The 25,562-nt window shown below is 43.4% G+C and overlaps 1 protein-coding gene across 1 annotated transcript in view; it reads right to left on the bottom strand.

Moving 5' to 3' along the window:
* Positions 1 to 1,614: 1,614 nt before the first annotated feature.
* SLC1A1 (solute carrier family 1 member 1) overlaps positions 1,615 to 25,562 on the bottom strand; it is a 75,257-nt gene continuing 51,309 nt past the window's right edge. Inside the window, exons 3-12 of the mRNA XM_040244243.1 lie at positions 24,333 to 24,425; positions 22,221 to 22,335; positions 20,930 to 20,972; positions 19,435 to 19,533; positions 15,831 to 16,015; positions 14,627 to 14,734; positions 12,685 to 12,807; positions 11,900 to 12,094; positions 5,950 to 6,084; positions 1,615 to 3,847 (exon numbers count right to left, since the gene is read on the bottom strand). Of these exons, the coding sequence (XP_040100177.1) occupies positions 3,601 to 3,847; positions 5,950 to 6,084; positions 11,900 to 12,094; positions 12,685 to 12,807; positions 14,627 to 14,734; positions 15,831 to 16,015; positions 19,435 to 19,533; positions 20,930 to 20,972; positions 22,221 to 22,335; positions 24,333 to 24,425 (1,343 nt within the window). The 3' untranslated portion in view covers positions 1,615 to 3,600. The remainder of the gene's footprint in view (positions 3,848 to 5,949; positions 6,085 to 11,899; positions 12,095 to 12,684; positions 12,808 to 14,626; positions 14,735 to 15,830; positions 16,016 to 19,434; positions 19,534 to 20,929; positions 20,973 to 22,220; positions 22,336 to 24,332; positions 24,426 to 25,562) is intronic.

The following is a 25,562-nucleotide window of genomic DNA, read 5'->3' on the forward strand; positions in this document are numbered from 1 at the left end:
CGCATTTTCAAAATGGGGTTTGGGAGTTGTTTACTAAGTCTCATTAGGTTGGATGTTCTGTTTGCTTTAATAACCCAGCTAACATCGGGTGGTGAGAATAACAATCCTTAGTCATGTCACTGATAAGGGTCCTAAAACCCTGGAATAGCAATTACAGTTGCATCTCTACAGATTACTCATGTAAATGAGAGGTGAGGGCATAGGGTTTTTGTGTGTGTGTAAAGGGGAAGATGGACTTCCCTGGTGGCTCAGTGGTAAAGAATTCACTTGCCAGTGTAGGAGACTTGGGTTCAATCCCTGGGTCGGGAAGATCCCCTGGAGAAGGAAATGGCAACCCACTCCAGTATTCTTGCCTGGGAAATCCCATGGACAGAGCCGCCTGGTGGGCTCCATGGTGTTGCAAAGAGTTGGGCACAACTTAGCGATTAAACAACAACATGGGGAAGAGGCATTAGCATTTATTAAGCATATTATGCGACAGGGTCTCTGCTAAATATATCACATATATTTTCTCATTTCATAGTTAAAACAATCTCATGAGGCAAGATTTGTTATCCCCATTTCACAGAAGAGGAAGTTTGGCAAGAGTCACAAAGATGATATAAGAGAGCACAGCTGCCTGCTCACTGGGTTCCATGGTCTCTTGCTGGGCAGTTTGAGAATACAGAATGCCAATCCAGTTGCGTAGAAGCTTCTAGCAGTCTGCCAAGGCTCTGCATGACCATTTCCTCTTTCTTTTCTGTTAAAATTCTTTAACACCTGCAAAGCCAGCACTGTTGCTGGCCCACTTCTGATTATAAGCCACACACAATTTTCTCAGGCTTTTCTCGGAATGGGGTGTGTTTAATAAAGAGCCTTGTACCCGGTGGGCTCACAAAGATATGTTGAAAAAGAAAGTCATTTGCTGGAGCTGGTAACACTGTCTCTCTGAAGAGAGTATACTTTGGACAAGATCAGAATCATAACGGGGGCCCTACTGAGATGCATAAACTCTGGATACCAAACAGTCTCACTAAGGAGTTGTATAGTTGGGTATTTTATCTCATGTTGCCAAAAGAGAAAACTTCTGAATTAGTTTGGCCAGGTAGTGCTAAGCACTTTTATGAGATATTTTCCTCTCAGCGGGGCCGAGGGAGCTGTCCATTCCTTTGTTTTCTGTCACAGACCAGTGAGTCCAATAGCAGAACGCTGCCACGACTCAGGTTCTAGGCAGGACTATGACGTACCTTTAAAGAGCTCTTTGAATACAGCCTTGTGTTCTTTGTAGCCACATTTCACAGGGCAGGATTGGTCCTTAACTATCATATTGAGATAAGACTGTTTCCCATTATAGTAATTTTGAACCAAATTCTACCTTCCCTTTCATCTCAGTCATAAATTTGGGCAGACTGTTCCTAATGGTGCTGTTATGTCAGCCTTATAATCCCCACTGATTAACATGAGAAATCAGCTTACTGTTCCTCCAGTTGTGCTTTTTCATTCTTGGGTATAAACACAGTTTTGAAAACAATAATCTGTGTACAGTCTGAATCAATTGACCAGGTCTTTCCCTTCCCACACTCATCAGAGGGAATGAGATAAAAAGAACAGATAAAGGAAGAAAAAGGCAGGAAATAAAGAGTGACGGCAATGTTTATTTAGACAGAAATGGAACATTGTTCTCTTTTATGAGTTAACAGCACGGTGTGTTAAGAGGCTGGTTACAAACTCACTCCAAAATAAGAATGACCTGCAGTTCACGAACAGCTCTGTCAGCTCTAGTACCTCAAGTTGGAGCAGCCTGCCAAGGGGGTTGAACCATTCAGCCCAAGATAAGTTACTGATTCAGCTGAGTTTACATTTACTTCCTATAAATAACACCAATATTAGCAGTTTAAAATTCACATTTAATCACGGGTCCATTTTATGTTTACATGATCATTTGGTATCATTCTCTTAAAGATTTCAGGCGCAGGTGGTCAATACAGAGCTTTTTTTTTTTTTTTTAAATACTATTCCATGATCTTTGGTACAGTTTCTGGTTTCTTAGCTAGGCTTAACTTGGCTATGCAGTACTGCAGAAACAGGACTATTTTGGATCTTGGTGTAACTACAAGTTTATGTTAAGCATTATTTACAAGATGAGAGCCAAGCACAGACTTTAATACACTGTCTTCACAAATGAGCAGAAGAATGACAGGCAACGGATTTCAATGAGCAGGGGCTGAGATTACTAGACTACTAGTTAGTTAGAACCATCTTCCCTGGAAGAGGAGGCGGGTTTTATTCAATGCAAGAATTCCCTGAACCACTGATACCAATGTCTCATGTCACGGGATTTACTTTGCAAGAATCCAGGGTAGGGACAGTGCTTTTCTGGCCAGTGTGGCTTACTCGATCCATCAAACCTATATTAAAATACAACTTAGCTGGTAGCTTTGTCACTGTTATTTGGGTCTGATAGGTAGAAAAAGGCAAAGTACTGTCATTTTAAGCAGGTATAATTGACCTTGGAGGAATTATAGTTGGATAATATAATTATTATATTAAACACATCCAGCTGGATAAAAACCCACCCAGCCTTATATGAGTGACACCTTTGTGTATAGTCTTATGTAGAGCTGATATGGATTGCCTCCCAGCAGTAGCATCTGGAAGCTCTAAATTAGTGGCTGTGCTACCAGAATATGTCTCTGCTTTGGGGCTGATACACAGACATCAGACAAACAACTAGCATGATTTCTCATTCTAGTAGTGCTTATGAGAGAGGAGTTCTGATTAAGCCCCAAAACAGATCTGGATTGCAATCATAGTTATTATTCAAGTACAAGGAGAGCGCTTTATTTCACATTGAGAGTTCAATTCTGACCTTTGTCTGGCAAGTTATATGAAAATAATAAATATATACATATATATATATGTGTATATATATATATATATCTAGCTGTCTACTGAACACTGGGTCAGTAGTTACCAGCGTCCCCATACAGTACATTGAGAAAAAGAAATCTCTCTTCTCCCCAAATCTCACACCCATCTTAAAACTGTTACTGCAGAACTGTGCTGGTCTGTTTTCTTTCAAAGTACTTCCTTTGAAATTGGCTGGAGATGGGTTCAAAATGGACAATTTGGCACATTAACTTTGGGGGGGGCTGTTAGGTTCATTATAGTCTATACAAATGTGAGAGGTCAAAGGAAATCCATGGCAATAGAAAGCCTGAGTAAAAATGTGTAGTCAATGACTATATATATATATATATTTAAAAAACCCAAAACACTGGTCTGTGCATGAGAAAACAATTTCTCTTTCACATCTATTACCTAATTAAAACAGTTATGTCTATTCTATGTACTTCCCAATTCTGTCTCTCATAGAGTTTAAAAATTCCACGTAATACAGCTTTCCTTTTAATCAGTTTCCTCTCATCTTACCCCCCAAGTCCCAGAACCTGGTGAGCAAAAGCTGTGAATCCAAATATAGAAAATAATCTGGAGGTCTGTGTATCAAATCAGATGTACAGTTGGCTGTTAGTGTTTTCCTTATTTAATGTCTGAATTTGCTAAGAGATGACTCTCCTGGAGAGGTCCTTCACCACCCCCAGTCTTCTGAAGCCACAGGCCCTAGAACTGTGAGGTCTGGGTGAATGAGATGGTATCGGACTTGTCAACGGCAAAGCCTCCGTTGACATAGGACTTCTTGGTGTCTGAGTCCTCGTTGTCGAGTGTTGTGGATTCCAAGGTGAAGGGGTTCACGATGTTGACCTCCGATGAAACATCCATCTGCTCCAACTCCTTCTTGGAGAGCTTCTCCACGATGCCAGTCCCAAAGGCATCTCCAAGGACGTTCACCATGGTCCTGAACCGGTCCCTGTGGAGGACAGAAGGTGAGTCAGACATGAAGCCCGGGTTTCACTTTCCTTCGAGTTGGAGACAGGAAAGGACCTGAGGAATTCAGTTATAAATTCAGCAAACCACAGAGGGTGCTTCTCAGGGCTGGCTAACCAAAGGCCCCTAACTTCGCAGGCCTGAATCAGGGGCTGTCTCTAAAGGCACAGAATGAGCACACAGGCTGCCCCGGGTCCTCGTCAGTCACAACGCCCCTGAATCCAGCATCCATCTCCTAAATTCCCTCCTCTCCTCCCAAAGAAATGTGAGCACAAGCTCCACAGATACTTGTGGGGAGGGTCAGGATTCATTAGCCCTTCACCCTGGTCTCTGTCTTGTGTGCCTTTCTGAGCTTTCTCTTGGCTAAGGTGAGAGAACCTGGATGTTTTGTGGGATGGTGTGTGTGTGTGCGCCAAGCAGGAGTGTGTATGTGTGTGTCCCCAGTGTGCTCCTTTCTTTCCCACACAAGGTCACTCCATGAGGAAGGCAGCAAGGATGCCGCTGAGCACAGGGTCAGAAAACCCAGGCCAGCCTGTGAATAGCTTGCCCCTTTTGGCACCTCAGCTAGTGTTAACTCCCAGAAGGCCTGGCAGGGAGGCCAGCAGCAGGACGAGGAGGTGGAGAAGGTGTCTTGGATGCTGGAGCACTGTTGCTAGGAACTGTCTACATGAATGTTCCTGTGAAAGCTACACCGGCAGGACAGAAAAGGCCAACAGTGCTCCCACATGTCCATTCTGGGTGCCCTCCTACTATTTAGAACATGGACTGAACTAGACCCTGTTGTGGACCAGCTAGTGTCTTTTTGTTCCATAGATCAAGTTGCACCTTTGACTTCTCTGGGTGTCTTGGAAGTGAAGTCACCAGTGTTCCAGGAAGAACCAGGGAGAGGAGTGCAAATCCACCAGTACTACTAGACAAAAGGCCACTTGTCTCAATAGTAGCGTATGTTGGCAAGAAAGGGGCTACTTCAGTTGGGCCTTAAAGAACCAGCAAGCTGTTGAAGGGGCCCCAAAGCAGCCTCCTAAGTGCAGAAGCTTCTGCCTTTGGGGACGTGACTGTACCTTCAAAGCCACATGGAATGTTTCTGCTTCTCTTTCTACAATTTTTAGCTGCTATTTGCAAACTACATGGCACTGTACTGCCCAGTAAGCTCGGCTGGGTCTGAGTGAAGGCTCCATATGGAGCAGGCTCTTCCCCTGATGGCCAGGGGACAGAGCCAGACCCAGATACTGAAAGACCACTGTACAGAGTGGGTATCAAGGTTAAAGCCGGGAACCAGGCTCATTCTAACTTTAACCTTGGGGGTCACAAAAGACATGTTTTTACCCAGATCTTCTCCCACCTTAGGGAGGTGTGTGTGTGAAAGAGAGGGAATGAACTGTTGGCTTAGGCTTGAATGGTCCAACTCATTCTAATCCTAACAATTAAACTTGCTGTTAACTGAGCACATACTGCCAGCCAGACACTGTTCTGGACACACTTCTTACAATAGCTCACTTAGTCCTTACACCAACCCCATGAACTTGACAGAATCCTCCCCATCTCGCAGATAATGCAGCTGGCCCCCAGAGAGGTTAAGGAATTTGCTCAAGGTCAAACAGCCACTGAACCAGGATTCAGGTCCCAATTAACCTTATCCCAAAGCCCTTGCTTGTGTCCTGATGGTGCTGATGATCTTGGGAAGGTGGGCTGATGCTGAACTAGGTGGTTCTGAACCTATGGTGCTGACCTAGGGCTGGGATAGGCTAGGGTGGCCTATGGGGTTTGGAATGGCCGAGGCCTTCCCAGTGTCTTCACCTTATTATTTTATGTTGTTTATCTCATCCCACACCTAGATCCTAACCTTGAGCGTTATCAGGCATAATACGCTAATGAACATCACTGCCTTGATAAAATCACTGCTTGAAGTTATGAGGAGTTAATTTTTAAGCACATTATCAGATGGCCTGGTCAGAGGGAAATTAAAGCAGCAACAGGTGGCTCATTAGGCAATCTGAGGAGAGGCTAATGACAGACTGTAGATTCTGCATGGCTGGGAAGCGTGCCTTCCCATCCGGCAGAGGCAGCACATTTATTCCAACTCACAGGAGCCAGTCAACAGCGATGATGAGGGTGACATCCTCCGCAGGCAGGCCCACAGCACTCAGCACAATCACCATGGTCACCAGGCCGGCCTGGGGCACACCGGCAGCTCCGATGCTGGCGGCGGTGGCAGTGACACTGCAGGCAAAACACACCAGCACAAAAGGAGTGAGACGCCCATCTCTCCCCTCCAGGCCCCTGGTCCACAGTGGTTAGTCCCGGAGCCTGTTACTGCTGCGTCCCAAATTGGCCAGTCAGAATCTGTTCTCTGCTGAGCACCAGCTCTGCCTCATTAGAGAGTTGTGGGAGACAGAGGGGACTGTCAGCTTTTTCCAGGGGGAGGTGTGGCTCATCATTCTAATTCGAAGAAGTGGAGAGGAACTGCACAAGTGGCACACAATGAATGAGCTAGAGAGAGATTAAAGAGGAAGGCAAGAGTTTACCAACCGAAGGTTTTAATGGAGGGCTTTATCCACCCATCTATGCATCCTTCCATCCTAAACAAGGGCCAGGTACATCTCCACCTGTTTGCTTCCCCCCTTCATCTGTCTACTCAGCCAAGCAATCATTTATTGAGGATCTAATATGTGGCAGGAATTTGTACTGCTTTGAAGGATGGTAGAGGGATTGGGTTAGGGGTGCGTGGGCAAGGATATTCAGGGTGAAGGCAAAGGAATGAGGCACTAGCCAAGCAGGTTTCAGGTACTTCCTTTACATCAGAAGACTCTTGACCTCTCTGGGAACTGCGCTTTAGAGCACTGAGTTGAGAAATAGCTATGACTCCTGTCCAAGGTACAAGTGCTTATTCTTGACCACTCCTTTCTGCCAGTGGGTGCCCTTTGTGCAAAAGGAGGAGAGATCTGGAGTCCAGAAGAGGATTTTAAATACCTTGTATTTAAAAAAGTCCCTCTCAGGTGGACAAAATGTGGCACTAGGGATATTTCTCTTTGGAATAAGCAGTTTTTCATCAGCAACGTCTTCCAGGTGATTTAAATCTGGTCATTTTGAAGAAAACCAAGTTTGCCCTGCCCTGAAAAGTCCCTGGATTTGAATGAGCTTTGAGGGGACCCACTATATTTTCTAGACACACGTTCTCATCCTTGGGCCAGGGATGCCACTGAGTTGAAAGCTGAAGATGGAAACACTGTCAATTTAAACTAGAAAAATCCTTGATTCTATCCACAAATCCATATTCTGTGGGCTCGAAAAGCCTCAGAATTCTCACCAACCTGATTTACTGCTCATTCATCTGCCTGGTGGTGTGTCACAGATGGTATCTGAGAGCCTGGTCAAACACAGACCAGAGTTCTTTGACAAGTGTGGTTTCCTTCAGTGGCCGTGACCACCAATTTGCAATTAGAGATTTCTGGAGCAGTCCAAATCCCTCTCAAAGTTTTGGGCTTTTGCATAATCCTTTAGATCTGTTTTGACTTAAATAGTCTTCGGAAACGCTAAGTTCATGTCAGTGCTGCTTGAAAACATTTAAACTGAATGCACTGGTGGGTTTTCTTTGTCAGAAGTGATTTGTGCCCCTACCCATTGATCCCTCTTGAAAGCCTCAACACATAATGGTTAACCATATCCCTTCGGCTTGAGGCGGGGCTTGAAACTCAAAATCCGTTTAGTCAAAGAAAACCTTGCCTATTAGCCTTGACCTTGCTGATTAAACTTCAGCCATTTGCCTGGCTTAAGTCTGAAACTTGGAACTGTATATCCTCAGATGGGGGTAAAGATATAAAAACCTACTTGTTCTGCTTGAATATATACTATTTTGACTTTCGAGGGTTTTCAAAGAGGAAGACAAAATAATCACTGGTAGAAAGTTCTTTCCTAAGCACTGAGATCTAGATTTATGTCAGGCCATCTAACTCAGCTCTCCATACAGGACAGGGACTAGGTAGTGAACTAGAGTGAGCACAGGTTTTAGAGGCAGACAGATCCAGCCCTGCTGTTTACTAAGGCAAGTTAGTTCTCTGAATCTCAGTTTCTTGCCTGTAAGATGGGGAGAATATGTCTACTTTGCAGGGCTGCCGGTAAGATTAGATGAGATAAAACATGTAAGATATCAAGTACAGCACCTGGATATAGTAGGTGCTTAAAACTGAGGCCATTTTGCTCCTTCAGCAGCTGTTACAACTACTTCTGCTAGTATTACTACTATTACAAAATTAACTACTGTTACTACTACTGCTACTTTTTTCCTCTAAGCTCTTTCTAGGTCCCAAATCCCCTAATTCTCTTTTGTTGTAAGAAAATTTATCTCATTTCTAATCAGTTGTAACCTTTGGTAAGTGAGTATTATGACAAACCACAAAAGGTCATGTTTTGGGTGGATGGTGCCTATGTTTCTTTGATGTCTAGTCCAAAAGAACCGTAGAAAGAGATAAACTACGGGTCCAAAAATCTTATAGCCATAAATCACATAAGCCACAACTGTGACTTGTAAAATAAAAAGAAAAAAAATAGCACTGGAGACTTCCCTGGTGGTCCAGTGGCTAAGAATCCGCCTGCCAATGCAGGGGACATGGGTTCCATCCCTGGTCGGGGAACTAAGATCCCACATGCTGTGGGGCAACTAAGCCTGTGCCACAACTACTGAGCCCAAGTTCTAGAGCCCTTATGTGGAATGATCCTGCATCCTGCAACTGAGGCAGCCAAAAAAAAATATTTAAAAACAAAACCAAAATGACTTCTTATTTCATTCTCTCCCAGGTAGAGCCAGAGAGGATTTTTAAAGTCAATAATTACTCTGGGCCTCACAGTTGTTGTTATTTGCTTTGGGCCAGTAGTTATCAGCAAGTTTGATTTAAAAATACAACAGAGCAGAGAGAGGGTTTTCATGTGATTATTTAGTCTCTAGGCCCAAAGTTTATTCTTCTAGCAGTGAGGTTAAAAAAAAAGGAAGGGGTTAGAAAGATCTAGGAAACTTACGAGTGAAGCAGAGGGAGGGAATTCACCCCCCACAAATAGCAAATAACCACAAAGAACTGGCACCTCATACAATTGCTCCCTGGAAATGACTTCAGTACAGACTCGGTGCCACAGGCTGAGGTGAGGGAGGTGGGAGAAGGCACTTGGAGAAGTGAAAAAACAACTGCTAGAATTACAGTGGTTGTGGAACTTTCTCAGGCATGATTCAGGGTTTTACTTTTAACATACCCTCCACTATTCAAACTAGAGAACTTCACCCATGCTCCTGGGCTCCAGCCTCCTTAGCCACTAATACTCTTTACAGATCATGAGGCACTGGTGTAGTTTCCTAGCTTATGTGCCAAATGGTCTAGTTTGGACTTGTCTTCAGTTAATTTCAAGCAAACTGCAATAAATATGATTTAGGGTTGGGAAGATCTAAAAATTTACTGCACTAGAACACAGTAAGAACTTACTTTATGCCTAGGATTTATGCCTATGTCAAATGCCTGAAAGGTTCAGATTCAACGGTGTTTAGGCCTAGGGACCCAGGTTAGTCTTAAACTTCCACTCTAAACTAAGGGCTTCCCTGGTGGCTCAGATGCCTGCAGTACAGGAGACTGGGTCCAATCCCTGGGTCAGGAAGATCCCTTGGAGAAGGGAATGGAAACCCACTCCAGTATTCTTGCCTGAAGAATTCCCTGGACAGAGGAGTCTGGTGGGCTATACAGTCCAAGGGTTGCAAAGAGTGGGACATGACTTTCAAACTCAACTAAAGTCTTAGGATTAACTCTAATCCCAGTTCATCACTTCAAAGCAGCACTGTCCAGTAGAATTTTCCACTATGATGGCATCTATTTCCAAAGCGATAGAACATTCATGTCTACTCTGACCAATTTGTGCGTGTGGCTAATGGCTACCATATTGAACAGTGCTGTTCCAGAGAAACATCTCTGGCAAAATTCACTAATGATATTTTCACCATCTACTTGAGCAGGCAATTTCAGGCTTCACTTGACTAGAATTCTCTGCAAGATTTGACTCTATTGACCATTTCATCCTTGAAAATCTCTCTTCTCTGGGTTTCTATGACACCATGGTTTCATGACTCTTCCCTCCTTTATGTTCTCATTCTCCTCTTGGGTTCCCCCCTTTCTGCCTGCCTCTAATATTAGGATTGTCTAGGGCTCACGCCTTAGTTTCTGTTTCTTCTCTACAAACTCTCCCATTCCCAACAATTGCTGAGCACTCAGTATGTAGGTACCATTCTAAGTACTTTATATGCATCATCTGACTTAATAATCACTATTTGCATAAAATATGGGTACTATTATTATCCTTGTTTTACAGGTGAGAAAACAGAAGCTTAGAGAATTCAAGGTCACAGCTAATCTTGGTGAGGCAGAGTCAAACACAGATAACTGACTCACGACCCACATGCTTGATGAGCATTATCAAACTGATGACTCTGACTTCTGTATCTGCAGTCAAGACCACATTTCTCACTGTATATTTCCACCTGGATGTCATAAAGGATTTTCACATTCATTGTATCCAAAAGTATAAGCTCTTAATCTTCCCACCTATACTTCATTCTGGAGAAGGTGATGGCACCCCACTCCAGTACTCTTGCCTGGAAAATCCCATGGATGGAGGAGCCTGGTAGGATGCAGTCCATGGCGCAGTGAAGAGTCGGACACGACTGAGCAACTTCACTTTCACTTTTTACTTTCATGCATTGGAGAAGGAAATGACAACCCACTCCAGTGTTCTTGCCTGGAGAATCCCAGGGATGGGGGAGGCTGGTGGGCTGCCGTCTATGGGGTCACACGAATGAAGCGACGTAGCAGCAGCAGCAGCATACTTCATTCTCTTACACTAGTCCCGGTTCTGATAAGCACCATCCACCAATACTGGGGGTCATCTTAGCCTTCCTCTGTCCCTCACTCTGAATCCAGTAGATGCCTCTTGAATTAATTAGCTCTTCACCCGTGGGTCAGTACCTTAATGTAGGCCTTTTCATACTTTACCTGCAGTAGTCTCCTAACTGGTCTTCCAGCTTATAGTTTCTGCCCCCATCCATGTTCATCCACTAAATTACCAGTTATATTTCTAAAATGCAAATCTTTCTATAATATGAAAGACTGTCTAAGACCCTTCCATGAGCTCCTCACACAAGCCCTTCCATGATATGATCCCTGCTTTCTTCTGTGTTCTCCACACTGTACTCTTTATGCTAGCCACACCAAATAATCTGTATTGTGTAACTAGGACATGGTTATATCAAGACCCCTGTTCAGCCTATTCCTCTTATCCAAAATGCTCTCCACTTCCTCTATCAAATACTTACTCCTCTTCTAAGACTCAGCTAAACTTTCCTCTTTTCCAGGAAGCTTTTCCTCACCTTCCCAGGTGGACCAACCCTTCCTTCTTTGGTGCCCTCTGTGTTCCACATTCAAACCTCTATTACAGACTTTACCATATCACTCAGCACTTATTTGAAATGAAGTGAAGTGAAAGTCTCTCAGTCATGTCTGGCTCTTTGTGACCCCATGGACTATACAGTCCATGGAATTCTCCAGGCCAGAATACTGGAGTGGGTAGCCGTGTCCTTCTCCAGGGGATCTTCCCAAGCCAGGGATAGAACCCTGGTCTCCCACATTGCTGGCAGATTCTTTACCAGCTGAGCGACCAGGGAAGCCCACTTATTTAGATATCTGTATACCCAACTTATCTACCCCTTAAAAGCAGGAACTACCCCTTATTCAACCTTGATTCCTTGATACCTGCTCTGTGCCTAGCACCTTGTGGGTGCACTGGGCCGAGAACACAGAGACTCCCTGGCTCCCCAGACCTGAAGCAGTATTATGTACCAGTCCTGCCACTTGTAATACAGATGCTTAATACTTAATCTTGGGAAGAGATTTTGTAGACCACAAAAATAAGTACAGCTGGACCATCCATGATCTCCCTCCACAGATGAGTTTTACTTGAGAGCAACTCCAGTTACAGAGATGAAAATGAGTGTGACTTCATGCCCCACCTGATAGTGATGATCTGCCCAACGCTCAAGTCCAAATCATTCAACTGCGCAATAAACACGGCCGCCACTGCTTCATAGAGTGCAGTCCCATCCATGTTGATCGTAGCACCAACGGGTAATACAAATCTAGTGATCCTCTTGTCCACCCGGTTCTTCTCTTCAGCGCAGCGGAAAGTGACAGGCAGTGTTGCTGAACTGTGTGATAAAAAGAGAAAAGATATGATGGCCTAGGAATGCTGGTCCTCAATCCCTGCCTGAAGTGATACCTCAGTTCTAGAAACTAAATTGAGAGCTCAAAGCACGATGGCACTTTTGGTAGGACCAGGAATCAGAAGTCGCTGTGCTTGTCACTGTTCCCAGCTATGACACAACCCCCTCCTGGGTTGCAGGCCCTGCCAAGAGGGCAAGAAATATCCAGTAGGGTGAAGAAATGTGTAAGGTCAGAAACTGAGGAGATCATTCTCAAAGGCAGCTACAAAACCCCCCAACTTCATCAAGTGAGGTGAGAATTGATAAGGCTTGGCTCACAGACTTCTTCCAGAAACCCCTCTTCTTAAAAAAAAATTTTTTTTTAATATTTGTTTATTCATTTGGCTGTGTGGGGTCTTTTTGACAGGCAGGATCTTCAATCTTCACTGCAACATGCTAGGTCTCTTAGTTGCAGCATGTGGGATCCAGTTCTCTGACCAGGAATTGAACCTGGGCCCTGGGCATTGGGAGCACGGAGTCTTAAACAATGGATCACCAGGGAAGTGGTGGTCCACCAGACACCCTCTTCTGTTTACCTGGAGGAGATCATGAGAGCTGTCAGAAGAGCCTGGGCCATTCCCATGGCGAACTGGAAAGGGTTCTTTCGTACAATTATGAAATATATCAGTGGGAGAATTACAATGGAGTGGATTGCAAGCCTGTAAATGGGAGAGAGAAACAGGTTCACAGATGATATTATCTCTTCATTTCTTTTTTTCCAAATAGCATTTTTACTCATGATATCATTCAACTTTCATTATGGTCCAATGAGAAAGAGGACAGGAATATATGTTTCCATTGAACACATGGGGAAGAGGAGACTCAGCAAATCAAATATCTTGTCAAAGTTGGTGGCTAAGCCAGTAGCTGAGTCCACATCTCAGAGCTCACAGAATAGTTATGTCATGCTGCCAAGCCCTGTACCTGCTTTTCCTGCTGTGCATGCTAACATGCTTTCACTTCCTTCTGCTATTGAATTCTTACTCCTCCTCTAAGACTCAGTGAAATCTCCCCCTCCTCCTGGAAGCCTTCCCTCACCTTCCCAGGTCCAGCTGACCTTCCCCTCCTTGGTGACTCTGTGGTCAATAGTATCATAGCCCTTAACACAGTCCTGAACCTGGACCACGCCACTATCCAGCTGGACAGCACCACCATCTAAGAGGGGAGTCAGGGTTTGTAAGGGGGAAGTTATCCCTGCTCTCCTACAGTCATCTTTCATGACTGACCCTCTTTTCTTTGTCATTCCTACATTCCAAACTATTCCTCGTCTCACAAACCAAAGGGCTTAAAAAATTAAACTGATTCAGCAGATGCCAGTAAATGGCAACTCAGAGTTTACAGATCAGTTATGTGAAGCTGAAAATAAGAAGAAGTGGTCATTGAAAAAAATAGATCCTGGAGGTCAAGAAAGGGATCTTACAGACAGCCTATGGCTTAGAACTATGAGAAACTGACTTTTAGTTTTCTGTTAGGAACCTAGATAGGTTGATGGGGCAGAAACCAGGAGAACCCTCTCATTAAATAGCTCAGCATAATAAATCTTAGCCATACCATGGCCTGGACACAGCCCCTGGCCTCCAGTAAGGTGGATGGTCCCACCTCCATTACTACCGGGGCCCTGGAATTTGATTCTGGCCTTGTCTCCATTGACCAGCATGACTCTGCTTTTAGTAAAAACAGACTAAGAACCAAATCCTATGCAGTAGATATTCCCCAGTGCAACTGAGTTCCAGCAGGTGAGCTGATTCCTCCAGTTGAGTGGGGGAATTGACCTGTGTGAGTCAAACTGATGATGGTTAGTCATTCCCCTGGTCCATATTTCTTAGCATATGTGCCATATCCTGCCCCTGGACCGACATCTGGGGGCACCATTCATAACCTATCCCACTGCATCTCCCCTCAAGGAACCCGTGAATGTGCTACAGGAAATATGCACACAGCTGTCTCCAGCTTTGCACAGTTCCTACCAACCTGAAGATTCTCCAGCACCCTCTCTTATGATATAGGGTGTGACAGTGCTTACCCAACAGGGTTGGAACCAACCACCCATCCCACTCCTGCTTGCTCCAGTCCAACTTAATTTAGGCCCTGCCTAATTTCTTTCAGGCTCAGGGTACATGGGGACTGTTCTTACTTGTTTGGTTGGTTTACATCCTTGAAGAAGGGAAGGCCAGGAGAGGGCCAAGAGAGGCTACCAGTGGGTTTTTCTCTTAAGAAATTATTTTAACACAGCTAATAAAGGCAGTGGCAAAGCATGGTCCAGGCTGTTCTGCCAAGATCTGGAAACTAGCACAGTGTGATCCACCTCCAGTTCAGCTGTTAAAGGGCAGCCCTTCTCTCCCCTGCTCTCTTATCTCTGAACCTCATCTTTTCCTGCCCAAGGGAGAGAAGCCAGTTTCACCAACTGAAACGTGGCCTCTCAACAGCAACTCATTGGCTCAAATGACGTTCCATTGTCTTTCCTTGAGTCTGACATACCCACTCAGGACGGTGGCCATGTAAAGGCCCAGTTTGCGGAATATTTCCCAGTCTTCAACTTCTATGATCTTCCCGGCAATCAGGAACAAAATACCAATCGGCATGTAGCTAGAAAGTAAGCACAAGAAAAGACATACTTCTGTCATCAAATATTTTCTCAGGGTGGAAATGCTGGGAAAGAAACAAGCCAGGGCATATACCTCGGCTTGGGGTGTGCCCTTCACTGGGAGGGGCACAGGGTATACACAGTGAGGCTAAGGTCTCAGTTTCAGCCCAGCTGGACTACATTGGCTACAGGTTTCAGCACCCCTGTGCACCTTAAACTCTACCCACCTATGCCACCATAAGGGGCACTCTGGTCCCTAGCCCATGCCTTGCTCCTGTGCACATACACCCTGCTGACTCATGTCCGCAGGTCTCTCTCTAGCTTGGCTCTCCAATCATGGCCTCTAGGCTCTTTCTAGACACAGTCATCTTGTTTCCCAGGTAGTGGTATCAGCAACAGAACTAGTTATGTAATAGCTCTGTTGTGATAGCTCTGTTTGTGGAGCTCTCATTACATGCTTTGCATTGGGTTAGGTATTTCACATGCATCATTCACTTAATGTACTTCTCCCGACTCTAGGGGTAGACTATTTATCCTTTCTAACAGATGGTGAAGCTGACGTTCAGCAGCATTAGCTGAAATAACTAAACCCTTTACTGTCACTGGCAAGGTCTATACTCTGAAGCAACTTGCTGTGAGATAAGTGGGGCGGAGGTCTCCCAGGCAAGGTGGACTTTTCAGCATCTGCAGGCACGGGGCAGACGCTCAGGAGGCGCAGCCGCTATGCTCACCTGTGGCAGCTGTCATCTGGATGCATTAGGGCCCGTGTGCACCTGCTGTATCCCTTCTGCATGGGGCCTGATAAGGAAAGCAACCTGTGTTCTGGAAAACTCCTTCAAATCACTCCTTTAAGAGTTCTTTCTTACATAAATGGTGCTTGGTTGCAACGTGATCAAAGACCTTGGTAGAAAAGACAATGGCTGATCTCTAGACTTTCATTAGTGAACTGAGTCCTAAGTAATACATGGAATTGTTTAATACTCTAGTGTCTTGCCCTCTCTAGGGTGAGGTGAGTTGAGAAACATAAACCTTTTCCTTCTAGTTTTGAAGGGTCAGCCATCGGGGGAAGCAAGATGGCATTAACCGGTGTCTGCTCACCACATAATGATCTGAACGATTTTCATGGTTGCGTCACTCAGAGCATTGAAGAAATCCACCAGAATCTGTCCCCTTTCTCCCATTTTTCCAATGACAATTCCAAAGACGAGGCAAAAGACGATCAAGCCCAGGACATTTATGCCGTCTGAATACATGCCTACGACTTTGTATTCCTTTGTTTTGTTCTGTGGATCAAAACCAAGAAAATAATATTGATGCGTGATTATAATCTTGTTAGAATGCATAGGCCCTGAAACAGGAAGATATGATAGCCAAACAAACTAGTGACCTAGCAACAACTTAGGATCAACAAGTTTAGGTGCCAAAAAGAAAAAAAAAAAAAACCCACCTACGAATGTATCAAATTTTACTGCCCCCACCTCTGGCATTGAAGTTTGAAGTGTTTTCTTTTTTCCCCTCTCTTTCAGTGAATCCATACTTGAATATTTCTTTTGAAGATTTCTTATTCTGGGGTGTTTTAAATTTTTAATAACTTTAGGCACTTTTCAGAGTTATTTTAACTAGTAGTTACATTAGGAGTCTGCATAAAAAGATACAAATTAATAATGCAGGAAGCTCAAAATATTTACCAGTGCAGACATTTTTAGGACACTTTACTATCTATTTTATCCTGATAATGAACACAGGAACATTTTTTACTACCTCTAACCTTAGATAACCAATAGGATTTTATTTTAGATAAAAATTAACCAGATATCTACTACTATGAACCATTTCTTCATTTTATCCCGGGTAAGAATAGCATGGGGACTTCCCAGGTGGCTCAGTGGTAAAGAATCCACCTGCCAATATAGGAGATGAGGGTACAATTCCTGGGTCGGAAAGATGCCCTGGAAGAGGAAAGGGCAACCCACTCCAGTATTCTTGCCTGGAGAAATCTCATGGACAGAGGAGCCTCTGTGGGCTGCAGTCCATGGGGTCACAAAGAGTTGGACACAGCTGAGCACATACACACACACACACACACACACACACACGAGTAGCACGAGACATACCAAGAGATAATTCAATCCTAGTTGTGCAGCATGAGCTTAACAGAGATTTCACAGGAAGATAACATATTCTGAGTGGTGCAAACCAGGTTTATAAGGAATTATATGGATGAGCCACTGGGGTACCAATTATTTCTTACTTATGATCTGACGTGATCAGACGCATATTTACGCTGTAGCCCGTGCAGTGAGTTAACTGCACGGGCTACAGTGTAAGGTCTTAAAATGCAGCTGGATAGACAAGACTAACTGTGAGAAACATGAGCCAATGATAGCAAGATGGTGTGTAACTAACGGCACAGCCAAGCTATGAGTTACAGGCATCATGTGGAGACTGGAGACATGAATATGGGCTCTGAAGACAGTGAAGGACAGGCCCGAGGAGCAGGCAGCCAGGAGATAAGCAGAGATCTAGAAAGCAGACTCCAGAAAAATGGCAAGGAAAGGCAGACATCATCACACACCAGGTCTCTGAACTCTACTCATCCTTTACAGCTGCCACACTACTTTAGACCTCTCTATTCTACGAAGGAGTATTCTATTCTTTCCAACTGTGATATTCATCACTCTTCACACGAGAGCATATATCACATGTGCCTTTTCTCTGTCATAATCTCAGTGCCCATCAGAGCTTGGCCCATGGAGAGTGCTCAGAAAAATCTCTGTGGAACCATATCAAGAAGCAAGAGTAGGAGTTTATTGAGGAGTTGGATCTGGATAGAATAGATTGGGCTCACCAAGAAGTAAGCTGGGAAACCAGGGATGAGCCAGGTTATGGAGTGCTTTCTGTAGGAAAAAAGAGGGAGCTAACTGTGGCCTATTTAATGTGAACTCTTAAATCTACTGCATTTTTTTTTCCCTTAAATTTTTCCTTCCTGAGTGAAGGCAGAGTACACTCAGGAGAAATCTGCTACACTACTACAAATGTACTACTTCAGGCCAACCTGATCTAAGCTCCAACTGGAGGAAGAAATGGCACCCCACTCCAGGTTTCTTGCCTGGAGAATCCCATGGACAGAGGAGCCTGGCAGGCTACAGCCCATGGGGTCACAAGAGTTGGACACAACCTATTGACTAAACCACCAGAATCTTGAACAATGAAATCCTAAAAGTTCTGAGAGTCAACTGATTCCATTGATAACTTTATGGCAAACTCCTGGTGGCAAAACCTATCCTGAACTGAGATGAGGCTGCTGCAGCTGCTAAGTCGCTTCAGTCATGTCCGACTCTATGCGACGCTTTAAACGGCAGCCCACCAGGCTCCCCTACCCCTGGGATTCTCCAGGCAAGAACACTGGAGTGGGTTGCCATTTCCTCCTCCAGTGCATGAAAGTGAAAAGTGAAAGTGAAGTTGCTCAGTCAGTCGTGTCTGACTCGTAGTGATCCCATGGACTGCAGCCTACCATGCTCCTCCGTCCATGGGATTTTCCATTCAAGAGTACTGGAGTGGGGTGCCACTGCCTTCTCTGGAGATGAGGCTACATATAGCCTATTTTTCTTACTTTGTAGCCAATTTGTAAGTTAGTTGCATTTCACTTAAAAGATGTTGTGTAATATATAGTACACACACCACCTGGCCCTTCTAAAGTGAAAAACTCTGGACTCAGAATCACATTTGGGCAGAGAGTTTTAAATAAGGAACTGCAGGCCTGCATTCCATGTTTATGTGGTCTTGCAAATCTAATGATGTTCCCAGAGATGCCCAACTCAACTCTGGGTGGCAGAGACAGAAGTGACAGGACTCATTCTTTTCTCTGTGTGGTTCAGTTGCTCTTCATTATTCTCAGAAGTTATACTCTATACAGTGGCCGCCAACACTGACTTAGGGAATATTGAGTCAATGTTCCTAAGGGGAAACAGAGGATTAGGTTCCTAGGAATCAACAGTCACATCACTTTGGTCAAATAATCAATATGAAACCTTGTTTTCTCTGTGTTTTAGTTCAAAGACACCTTATTTAATATATATTGTTTAATCATTAACGTTGAACTCACTTTAACTCATGCCTGAATGAGACTTCTCTAACACGTGTATTTTTTCATATGGAACATCAGCCTTCTTGCGTTTGGGAACACTAACTAGCCAGCAGTGCAGCATGATGCTTGGGAGACATTGCAAACAGTGCAATTACCAAGCTAATGCACCAAACTGAGAAAACTGTGGCAAAGATACACCGCACAAAGGACACATATTTACCATTTAAGAGCTGAACCAGGGAGGGGCTGGGCATACACATATAGCTGATGCACTTTGTTGTACAGTAGAAACCAACACAATGTTGTAAAGCAATTATACTCCAATAAAAAAGGAAAAAAAACAAATTGCTGAACCAAGAGGGCAGAACACAGCCTTGTTCAACCTCAGCTGGGACATGTGCATGGGCAAGTTACATTTTTCACCACTCCTAGTGTGTCTGTGAATGACTGCACCGTACTAATTTTCGGGGTTACAAATGCATTTGAGTACATAGGCAAATTCACAAATGTGGGATCTGAGAACAATGAGGATCTACTTATTTCCATCTCCTGCTCACTCATGACTTGGCCCCTGCCTACCAGGGAAGGGAGCAAACAAAAGAATGTAAGTGGTACCTTGGAAATAGCAGTTGTCATGATGACTGTGACAGACGCTTCAGTGCTGTTTGTCCCTGGCTCCTCAGAAAGCTTCACTTCTTCACGTGTGGTTTTATACTGCATGTTGGAGAGGGGAAAGGTCAAAGAAATAAACAAAAAAAGAATTTTTAAGCTCCTAAGGTTAAACCATAGGAATGTTACTTTGGCCAGATAAGTGTCACTGAAATTTTCTACCTCTGAGGCCTCTATCGGCGTTGGTTTTGGATGGTACTACCCCTCAGGCTTTGGAAGCAAAACTGGGATTGAGAAATCCAACCCCCTCACCACCACAGTTACCATTCAATGGTGTCTAATGTTCTCTCACTTCTGTAGTAAGGGACCAATTAATGGAGCAACAATGTAGAAGAAAGCATAGGTTTTATCTTTAGGTGCTTTAATAGATTCTACAGGAATCCTGTCAATCATTTTTGTTTCTATCTATTTATTCATTTATTATTTTTAACCTGGGGAAAAAAACACCTCATCACTTTAAATGTAGTCACCATGACTTTAATAAACATCAAGAACTATATGGTTGTTCCAAAGTCAATAGACCCTTTAGGGCTATTACGTGAGTGAGATTTCTGTTGAATTCCCTTCCTTCACCTGTTTGATTCTGCTGAACTTCAGCAGAGAGGTTTAAGAAAGAGCTAGTATATCATCACACTGGGCATAAATGTTACTCCTACAAGGCTCTGCCAACACCAAGAACCTTACAAGTGACCACTGTGGCTGAACCGCAAATGCACCCCCTAAATAGAGGTGGTTCTGTGCCTTTTGGAGGTTGGCAGGGAGCAATTTAATTGCCATTTTTGTTGATCTACATAGAGATCTCTGTTTGTGTAATTTATGTAAATGAATTCAGCAGCTTGTGATAGACTCAGCTGTCTTAAAGTACATAGATAAACAACAGAAGAAGGCTTAAAGGAAATGAAGTGAAGAGATTGTGAAACTTCCCTAAAGGAAAAAAAGTGGCTTTGTTAACATTGCTCTGTAGAGTGCCAGCAGTGGGCATGTAGGGATGAAAGAAAGGACCAGATACCAGGAACACTAACCACCCACACGGGTCACATACTGATTTCCCAACATGGGGGTGGAGGTTACCTTTTCCAATTGCATTATATCTGCAGATAGTCTGAGCTTCACAAATATAAAGTGGTTCTCCGAAACTAGGTACTAGAAGCCAGATTTGAAAACACTCATTTGACAGGTTCCTGACTTGCTCCAGTTGAAACCTTTTGGGTAAAAAATGAAGTCTAAGGGAAAAGGGAGCAGTGTAAGCTACAACAGGCATGCTGCTATGGCTGGAAAGACTGGGGTTGACAGGTCACCTGAAATTTCTCCATTCACAGGTATTAATACATTGCCCATTTTTGATGAGCGAATTCCATTTCTTAGGTCATAGCAGAAAAAAAATCTTAATGGGTAAGGAGGAAGAGCAGAACAGCTTGAGGGCAAAAATCATTATTCTTACCTGCTGAAAACAGGCTTGGACAAGGTTCTCAGGGAACATATTCCTGTTGGACACATGAAAAGCAGTATCACATTAAGATAAAAGTGGTTTTTGTTTGTTTGTTTTTGTTGTACCTAATACATTGATGGAAATGAGTATGCTATAGAATTAGTACTCTGGTTTTGGTCTCATCTTTGCATAATGCTTCCTTGTATTAAGATTTCTTTTTCCCTGCTGCTGCTAAGTCACTTCAGGCGTGTCCGACTCTGTGACCCCATAGACGTCAGCCCACCAGGCTCCCCCACCCCTAGGATTCTCCAGGCAAGAACACTGGATTGGGTTGCCATTTCCTTCTCCAGTGCGTGAAAGTGAAAAGTGGAAAGTGAAGTCGCTCAGTCATGTCTGACTCTTTACAACCCCATGGACCACAGCCTACCAGGCTCCTCCATTCATGGGGTTTTCCAGGCAAAAGTACTGGATTCATTTTCTCTACTGAGCTTCAATTAGGGGATAGAAAGCTCTCCTAACTAACCATCACACTTAATTGATTCATTCAGTAGCCAACATGGTTGCTGTCCTCGGTGAAATATGTACTAGCAGGTGGACAAACACAGTTAAGAGACTTCTTTAATATTTTGCACATTTCTGTTTTCATCAATGAGAGTCAACTGCACTTATTCCCAAATTCTTTATACCAGTTTCAAATATCATTGTCATTATTGAATGAAATATTATGTAAATAAATTCAATATGAGTGTGAAAAGGAAGGAGCAGTTTCCATAAAAACTAAGCTGGAATGCCTGGAAATTTGTTCAAGGCAAGTGAGTAAAATTTCTGTTGTTGCGTTAGGTAAGGGAAGACAATTGAAATAAAAAGAACAGCCGGAAGAACTCAGCTTTCAGCTTTCCTTGCAATTTCTAAGGGTTTTGTTGCTCTACTTCATGAAAACTGAGCCTGGAAATTGTAGATGATGCATTTATAAAGGCAGCCTAGGCAACAGAAATATGAAATTACAATCAACTGACACAAAGAAATGACCTTGGCCCAACATCAAAAAAAAAAAAAAGGCAAATAAATGCATTTACGTTTTAAGCATAAACAAAATATGTAGTGTATATTTATGACTCTCTACTTCAACTGCTGTTTTTTAAAATTGACTAATCGGTAGCCCTGATTGTTTCAGATAAGAGGGTTTCTCCTGTACAGTTAAAATTTCAAGATGGCATTAGCAGAACATTAAACCAAGCATGGGCCCCTGTGCAACCACAAAGGCTGTATGCCTGTGAAGCCATGCTGCTTGCCAGACACCCACCTGATCAGGTCTAACATGGCATCCACTGTGCTAACTTCAGGGGTGTTCCCTGTCCTGTCAATTTCATTCACTTCCTGGGTGACACCAGGCTTGATGCTCACCACCAGCACGATACCTGTAACCAAAGATAGCACCCACAGAGCATTAAGAATCTCCCAGGGCACCTGATATCTCTTGCGCATCCATCTTAGAGTACCAGCCAATACTGGGATGGGGACCCTGAGAAGTCTACCCAAAACACCAAGCCTCAGCAGGAACCTCAGCAGAATTACTGCCTTAATTACTTCCTATCAACTGAAGCAGAAGGAACTCTTCCTGTGTGTTTTTAAAAAATGAGGGGCTGCACTCCAGAACTGCTTCTGGAAACATTTGCTGATGAGAATGCTCTTTTCTTCTTTAGCTTATGAGATCAGCCTCAGCAGGGGTTGGGGTGAGAAGGACTTATTTTCCAACTCAGAGTACTCAGCATCTTTCTGTAACTTTTACCCACAGATGCTGGTATTTTTCTGAGGGTCACAGAAAATAAGCCTTATCTTCCTGTCATACCACAGCCATCAAATATCTGAAAAGCTATGTGTAACCCACAAAAGGATTTGGGTTAGGGAGTATTGTTCTGTGTGACTCTTCTGGGATGCAATGAGAACAGGAGTTCTAAGGAGAGAAAGCTGATCTTGCTATAAAGAAAATCTGTCTAAACAGAAGGCATCTGGGACTTCCCTGGAGGTCCAGTGATTAAGACTTCATGATTCCACTGCAGGGGATACAGGTTCAATCCCTGGCCAGGGAACTAAGGTCCTGCATGTTGTGTGGTTAAAAAAGAAAAACAAACAGAATCTGAAAGCACCATTTTGGAGCTAATAGGTTCCTCTTGAGGTGTCCAAGTAGAGGTGGGAGGTTTTAGGAAAGACCAGGTTGATGGGCTGGAGGGGAGTGAAGAAAAGCCTCCATGCCCTTATCCCTCTTCTCAGAGAGAAATGCCCCTCCAAGGGGGTAGGACTTAAGGCTGTGAATGCATTAGTTTTGCTGATGGGAAGAGTCACTGGGCAATACAGGGGCCATGAATGGATGTGGTCTACTCTCCCCCCTCAGAGTTGCAGAAAAGATATCAGCCCAGCTTTGTTCTTTGTGCTGGCCTCCCTCAGGAGCCTAATGAAATGTGGTTTTGGTTTAAGGCAGGGTTCAGGGCCTCCTAGGTTGCCTGGCCTGCTGCTGCTGCTGCTAAGTCGCTTCAGTCATGTCTGACTCTGTGCGACCCCATGGACGGCAGCCTACCAGGCTCCCCTGTCCCTGGGATTCTCCAGGCAAGAACACTGGAGTGGGTTGCCATTGCCTTCTCCAATGCATGAAAGTGAAAAGTCAAAGTGAAGTCACTCTCCGCGACCCCATGGACTGCAGCCTTCCAGGCTCCTCCGCCCATGGGATTTTCCAGGCAAGAGTACTGAAGGGGAGTGCCAATACCATTAAAATCTTACCACATCCTCAGTTCATCAAAGCAGAGCTGTAAGGGTCAAGCTGGCTGCAACATTTGAGTACACTGCCCACCCTCTCTTACCACTCAGAGTATCCTTCCTAAAATGTCATGCTAGGTCACAAAGGATGGACCATACTTTTTTCACAAAAGTGTCAAAGGTATATAAGCAACCACAGTCCCTTATTAGAACAGTCTCCCTCTTTCAAGTGAAATTTATACTTGGCAAGACTTCTGTTAGCTCTGGGTACTATGTGAAATTTGAAATGTACCGAAATGCTATCTTTCTGGAAATACTTTATAATTATACTCAAACCCACTATTACAGACTAATTATCAAGTTTAAAGATTAGCTCTTTGCTTCACTTTCTTTGACCCAATGATCCAGATAAGGTGCAGAACTGTCCTTCTCTTTCTGTTTATTTACTAGAGACATTAATAAGCAGTACCATGGCTGAAACTCAGCCAATATTATATTTGTTCATATAAAAGGTTTAGTGCTGACTTCAAGCCTAACAGGTTCATAGTAGTTTAACAACTGTACTTTCTGATCTTTAAAAAAGTGTGCGTTTAAAAAAACCAACTACTTTTAAATGGAAAGTCACAATTATATATAAAAAAAAAAGGATTCAGAAATGTCTTACCTAAAATTACGGCAATGAGAGTGGTACAGAAATAATATACGACAGCACGCAGACCAATTTTTCCAGATACGTTGGAATCCAGTGTAGCAACACCTGAAAGGGTAAGAAGTCAAATTATATTACTTGAAGAAAAATTTCCAGGACTGGTGGCAATTCAATCCTCAAGGTTTGGAAAGAGCTGAGCAGTATGTATTTATCTGCTAGGCCTATCTCACACATTTTGTTTGAATAAATACATTGGGCGAAAGAACCATTTCAGTATTCCAAATGCAGAATTAAGAGACTGAAGGCTAGTAGGGGGCAAGATCCCCTCTGGCTAAATCCCCACCACCTCAGCTCTTAGTGAGTGCTGTGTCTGTGGCTCATGAGAGGGGTGGTCAGGAGACAGGTAAAAGGAGTCCCCCTTTGGCATCTGCTCTAAGAACTTTACCATTGTATCACTCGACATTCTTTTGGGATTCGGTATTAGGGGAAAGTTTACCTTAAAGAACTGAGAAGGTTCTTTCATCACATAATAAAAATCGTACAACTCATGATCATTTCCCTTTCTGCCTTTCCTGTCAGGAATCTGAGAGTCAACTAAAAAGATAACTTTTAGGTGTGATTATCAAGTAATATATCTGTTCATTATAATTATCTAAAGAAAGGAAAAAATATAAAGATGAAAACAAAAATCACTTCATGTCATCAGCTATTGTTAATATTCTGGTGAATATTATTCCCATATTTTTTTCTCAATTTTTTGTCAACAGGGCTGAGATAGTTTTATAGTTTATAATCCTCTCTCTTCTAAATACAATATCATAAGCATTTTGCTCATTGTTACAAAGTCACCCTGCAGATAATTTTAAAGACAACATAATCTTCTGTCATGTGGCTGTACCATAAGGTATTCAATCATCTCCTTAGTGATGGATTTTTAGACGATAGCAGGACCAAATTCAATAATAAAGCACAGTCACTTCATTTTCCTTCCTGGCTAGCAGATTTCCTTCTTTTCATGATTTTCAAATTGCTTTTATGTTTAAAACCATATTCTGTATGGCTTTGATTATGAGGCTCCTTAAAACCCTTGTTTTAATAAGTTGGGATATAAATAAAAATTTCTGAGGGCACAGATAATCTAAGAAACTTATGACCGCATTGTTTAGATGTAGTTTCAAAAGGTCTTTGGATGGGCGAAAGAACCACTTTTGCCTCGTTTCAAATGGTCAGAAAAATGGCTGAATG

This window comes from Oryx dammah, unplaced genomic scaffold, assembly GCF_014754425.2.
Source record: "Oryx dammah isolate SB20612 unplaced genomic scaffold, SCBI_Odam_1.1 HiC_scaffold_1, whole genome shotgun sequence".
Taxonomy (NCBI): domain Eukaryota; kingdom Metazoa; phylum Chordata; class Mammalia; order Artiodactyla; family Bovidae; genus Oryx; species Oryx dammah.